Here is a 6,305-nt window from a genome sequence, read left to right as displayed (position 1 = left end):
TTTCCAATTGTGTTCTAGTCTTGGGTTCAAATTGAGGGGTAAGATGATCCCGTGAGGCTACTTCCTTAGCTCTAGGTTGTTGGAAAAGGAACTATGAGTTTCACTGCGTGTCTGACACACGGACTTCCTCCCTCTGGTCCATATAGGTCGGTTTGGCTCCTTAAGAATTTCTTAAAATGAAAAAAACCCAGCTTCTTTTTGCATAAGGAAAAGATAAAGATTGTATTAGAATAGCAAAAACATGCCACACAATGTCAACACGATACTTCACACATGCCAGTTTTTCTATTTATGTTGGTGTATAAATCCCATCTGATATCATGAGTCTATTTCAGAAGAAGTTCATTTTGAGAACGATGAGATGTCTTTTCTTTCATGAGGTCTCCCTGGGTCCCGGATGTCTGTTTATTTCTAGAGTGTCGTCTCACCAAAGTATGTGGTTTGTTTGTCTTCCAACCAGATGGTGCCAGCCTTCTGGACTGGCAACACTGATGAGAGAGACTGCCACATCCACATTATATCAGTTCCAAGCCACAATGGCATCAGCTATGGCTATTTCTTTACTTGTAGGAAAGAAAGGACTCTCATCTTTGACCAGAACCATAAGCAGTATTGGACATAGGAGATTTTGGCCAGCATTAGAAAGGGAGAGAGAAGCATGAAGAGTGAGAGTGGAATAAATGCAGCAAAGTTTCGATATAAGCAGTTGGTTTTTCTTCCCCATGATACAGAAGATGTTACAGGCAAGGAAACACCAAGAATTCAGAGAAGCTAGTCCTAGATCAAGCTGATGGGATTCATGGTTTGTCTCCTTCCATGCAAAACATTCAGACTCTCCCTGCTCATGTGTTGGTCAGGGTGCTCCAAATCAGTTATCTGGATGCAGGGGAGTGAAATGCAAATGATTCCTTACTCATGTGGATCATCACAGAAGAGGCAACTCTAGGTTTGCCTAGATTTAAGACTGGAAATGTGAGACTATTAACCTTTAGAAAAAGGCTTAAAAAATCTTGTTTAATGTATCGGTCACTAATTGGTGTGTGTGTGTGTGTGTGTGTGTGTGTGTGTGTGTGTGTGTAACCGTATATATCTACAAAAGATTAGGGGACTGTTGATGGTCCATATGGACAATAATTGAGTTTCTGTAAACACTAAAAATCAAAGCACAAAATGAGATCATAAGAGATAATTAAAATGCTTAAAAGAGGCCATTTAGAGACAAAATATATCTTAGACCAGAAGAAGGGAAAGCTGTCTGTTGATCTGTAAAGAGCATATTCATTAACAGGGGAGATGGTCACTCTCCCAGGAAGAGAGGAAAATGAGTGCCTGGGGAGAAAACTTAGTGGTGGCCTGGCCCAGAGCCTCAGCCTGCCTGGACCCTGTAGCCAGGCCCATCTGGCACAGGTATACATTATCCACTTTGCTTTGATTCCTTTCTTTCCAAATAGACTTTCGATTGAAATTTGCCTTTCCATGCGGTTTCTTCAACGAGACAAAGTATTGTGCCACTGGCACAAGTACACGCTTGGCAGCTTGGTTCTTCACTGAAAATTAAAAATGACATTCTGGTTTATGCAGCCAGCTCTTCTGAGCTTGGTGAACTTCAGTCCATCTGGAAAAGATTCTCGGACATGGCAAAATGAGCATCACACCCTGGATGGCCGTTATTTTACTAAGATCAATTCATCTTCAAGCTGGCCTAGCCGCCCCCTGGAAACAGCTATAACTCGTCCTATTTCAAATAGCTGTAAAATACCTGATCCTCTGAGTGCCAAAAACACTCTGTTTGATGTACTTCTGTGTATATGCTCCATAATAAATGCACTTGTTTGGGAGGTTTCATTCACATGTGTTTTACTATAAACTCCAGATCATTTTAGCTTTATTCAGGCTTTGTGCCCGTCTCCACTTTAAGCACTAGATTTCATGATAATTAATGAATGAGCATTACTTTCTCCTGGGTAGTTGGGCAAACTGCAGAAGCACCTTATATCTTCTCAATGAAAAGAGAAAGTTTCCAGTACTAGCAAACATACACCCAGCCAGACAAAAGAGATTTTTATAAAGACATTATAGTAAGAATCTTGGCTCATGAAAAAAAATAGAAATAATAATGAACCAGTGACTGCTCCAGGTAAATCCAAAGCATAAGGCTTATTTTTTTCCCAATGGCTTCTGGCATAGGGAGAATTTTTTTTGTTGTTGTTGTTCTCTTTGGGGCCATATCTATGGCATATGGAAGTTCCCAGGCTAGGGGTCAAATCAGAGCTGTAGCTGCAGGCCACACCCACAGCAACATGGGATCTGTGACCTACATCACAGCTCATGGCAACACTGGATCCTTAACCCACTGAACAAGGCCACGGATCGAACCTGCCTCCTCATGGATACTAGTTGGGCTCAGAGCCACTACGGGAACTCCTGGCATGAGGAGAATTTAAGATAAACTACTAAAGGTACAATGAAGGATAGGAATTCAGTGAACTGAAGTACATATAAGGAAAGATGGAGGGAAAGGGGAAGAAGGAAAAAGGAAAGTGTTCTAGGAGCTGACAGAGTTGGCACTGTGGTAGTGTTTCCACTTGTGGGGATTTCTATGAACTTGAGTTGTTTCTATTTCCCTAAGGACTGCTTCCTGCACACAAAAGTAGCAAAGGTGAGATCTTGTAGACATACACTTTTACTGAGACTATTTTGTCCCAATTGAGTAGATATTACAAACCTATTTACCTTTTCTGTTTTTAGCACATTAACCTGGATTTCTCCTGATTTATACAAAGTTGGTTGACAGTATCAATGAATTGGATAATATTATGAGCTAACATTTATTGTTGCCATATGCATAGGTCACTAGGCTAAGCCCTTTTCATGCATAGTCTCAATTGTCGCACCATTTCTATGAGGTAGATACAATTATTATTCTCATTTTACATGTGAGAAAAATGGAGCTTGTAAGCAACTGGCATAAGACCACTTACAAAATGGCAGAGATGAGGTTAATAATCGCAGGTCTAATCACTTAAAAACACTTAAAAATACTTTTAACTAGTCTTTGCTAGAGTCTCCACAGACCCACTTTCCAATGCAGCAAAGCCATGACAAAGATCACATTTCCTACCAAACTAAGGAAATGTCTCCCATTCTTTGGCTCAGATGGTGATAAATCATTACAGCATAATAATAGTAGTATCACCCCTTAAGCATTTGCTATACACCAGGCACTATTATGAGAGTTCACATATACGGACTCATTTAATTCTTTACAGTAAGCCTATAGGATAATTACTATTATTATCTCTGTTTTACAGATGAGAAACTAAAGCACACAGGGCCCAAGTATCTTGTTCAAGGACACATAGGTAAGTATTTATTCATTTATGACCTATCCAAAATAAGCCACAGGTGAAAAATTTATTCCAGTTCTTACTGCCGGTTCAAGGACACAAAACATGTGTTCAGAAAATATGGAGGAGAAAAATCACTCTCTTCAATTCTTTGGCCAAATTCTCTTCTAGAACGTATCAAAAAATTTGTAAGGAGAAAAGAGAAGGAAGGAAAGAGAAAGAAAGAAAGAAAGAAAGAAAGAAAGAAAGAAAGAAAGAAAGAAAGAAAGAAAGAAAGAAAGAAAGAAAGAAAGAAAGAAAGAAAGAAAGAAAAGGGAGGGAGGGAGGGAGGGAGGAAAGGAAGGAAGGAAGGAAGGAAGGAAGGAAGGAAGGAAGGAAGGAAGGAGGGAAGGGAGAGAGAAAGAGAAAGGCAAGAAAAGATTTCACCCCAGATGAAGGTAAGCTCCTCTTACACAGATTCCTAAGAATCTTGGAGTGTTGGTTAGAAAACTGTTACTTTGGACTTAAAAGACAATTCCCTGGTTTTGTTCAAATCACCTCTGTGACTACGTTTTGTATATTTGATTAAATTAGCCATAAGTTGTCCCATTTATTCAATCATTAAGATCCTATTGGAAGTTTTTAATCTCTCTCCTGCCTTAAACATCTAAAGAGTCAGTACTATATCCCCATCAATCATGGTGTGTAACAGCCACAATTCTCAAATAAGGCAGGGTGTCTGCCTTGTGGTGCTCATGTGTTCTAACTTGTTTAACCTCATAAGAAGGAAAGGCAACTGTTTTAAGGAAAAGGTACCCCCCCCTCAGATTATAATGCTATATATTCCTAACCTACCCTAAGAATCTCCACTCTCCATTATATGTGGAATCTAATATATGGCACAAATGAACCTCTCTACAAAAAGGAAACAAACTCATGGACATGGAGAACAGACTTGTGGTTGCCAAGGGGGAGAGGGAGAGAGTGGGATGGACTGGGAGTTTGGGGTTGGTAGACGCAAACTACTGCAATTGGAATGGATAAGCAATGAGAGCCTGCTGTATAGCACAGGGAACTCTATCCAATCATGTGATGGAACATGATGGAAGATAATATGAGAAAAAGAATGTGTATATATAAGTATAATTAGATCACTTTGCGGTACATCAGAAATTGACAGGACATTGTTAACTCAACTATAATTAAAATATTTTAAATAATAAAAAACTTTAAAAAAAATTTTTTTAATTCTCTACGCTGAATGCTGGACTAACATTTTTCCAATATTTTTCTTCTACAGACACAAACTCTCTTTTTTTTCCTTTTCTCATTTTAGATGTACACACATCCATTCTTTTTCAGATTCTTTTCCCACACAGACCATCACAGAATATTGGATAGAGTTCCCTGTGCTACACAGCAGGTGCCTGTTGGCCACTCTTTCCATATACCTCAGGATGCATATGCTAATCCCAAACCCCCAGCCCATCCCTCCCCACCAGACACAATCTCTTACTGTGATGTTCCAGGTGGTCAGTCTTTGTCATGGTGAAGTTTTCTGCTCAACGGAACATTTATAATCTCAAATCTACACAATGCTATTCATTCTAGAAACTAATAACCGCCAAATTGTTTTCCAGTAACCAACAGAAAATGGTTAGAGGAATATTGAAAGAGGAAAGAAAAAAAATGTTGATCTGCACAAATCATCATGCAAATCAACTAGTCCAAACCTACATGAAAGTCTGAACAAGTGACCCAACGGACAGCTTTATTGTCAACATTACGTCAGGGTAGGAAAAAATCAGCACCCAAGAGAAAGTACATAATCCCTTTCCATGACTTTCCTCATGGCTCTTTTTATCTCCTCATTTCTAAGACTGTAGATGATGGGATTCAACATAGGGATCACCAGAGCATAGAATACGGACACCACCTTGTCTCGGTCCAGGGAGTAGCTGGAACTAGGTCGCATGTACATGAAGAGACCAGAACCGTAGAAGAGGGTCACAGCTGTCAGATGGCAGGTACAGGTACTGAAGGCCTTGCTCCTGCCTTTAGCTGAGCTGATATTCAGGACAGTAGCAACAATGTAGCCATAAGAGAGGAGGAGCACAAGGGCAGATACCACTCCAACAACAACAGCTACAAGGAAGATCACCACCTGGATGATGAAGGTATCTGAGCAGGACAGAACTAGGATGGGACGAAGGTCACAGAAGAAGTGGTTGATCGTATTGGGCCCACAGAAATCATGCCGATAGAGTAAGTATGTTTCAATCAAAGAACTGAGGAATCCACCCACATAGGCCCCAGCCACCATCTTTAAACAAAGTGTATGGGATATGAGGGCTGTATAGAGCAATGGGTTGCAAATTGCAGCATACCGGTCATATGCCATGGCTGCCAAAAGATAGCACTCAGTCAGCCCAGCTCCACAGAAGAAAAAGTACTGCGTGGCACAGCCAACAAAGGAAATGCTTTTCTGCTCTGTGATGATGTCAGAGAGCATTTTGGGGGCTGTGGAGGACACATAGCCAATATCTAAGAAGGACAGGTTACTGAGGAAGAAGTACATGGGCGTGTGTAGGTGGGAGTCCATCCTGATGAGGGCAATGAGGCTCAGGTTCCAGGCTAGGGTCAGGAGGTAAATCCCCAGGAATAACACAAAAAGGAAAACCTTCATTTGCGGATGATCTGAAAATCCCAGGAGGATGAATTTTGTCACAATTGTGTCATTCCTTCCTCCAGCCATAGACCTGCTTCCTGCATAAAGGAAAGAGGCAATCTTTCAATCAGACTTTGTTATTCTATGCGTGGTTATTTCCTAGAAGGTCATACAGTTAACACCAAGTTTAGCCACCTGCTGGGCAGTCTACTCAGAGGAATTCAGCCTCCGATAATCTCTTGACACTATTTAAAATCTGCATGCTGCATAACTTGTTCCCTAGAAGAGAATCAGTCTCATAAAGAAGAGAT

At 40.6% G+C, this 6,305-nt stretch overlaps 1 protein-coding gene across 1 annotated transcript; it reads right to left on the bottom strand.

Annotated features, from left to right (window-relative positions):
• LOC110259447 (olfactory receptor 5A2-like) lies at positions 5,131–6,081 on the bottom strand. The gene has a single exon (XM_021084660.1). It carries the CDS (start codon positions 6,079–6,081, stop codon positions 5,131–5,133), a length of 951 nt encoding a protein of 316 aa, XP_020940319.1.

This window comes from Sus scrofa, chromosome 2 (assembly GCF_000003025.6).
Source record: "Sus scrofa isolate TJ Tabasco breed Duroc chromosome 2, Sscrofa11.1, whole genome shotgun sequence".
NCBI lineage: Eukaryota > Metazoa > Chordata > Mammalia > Artiodactyla > Suidae > Sus > Sus scrofa.
The sequence above is the reverse complement of the archived record's forward strand: the minus strand, read 5'-3'. Positions and strand labels throughout refer to the sequence as shown.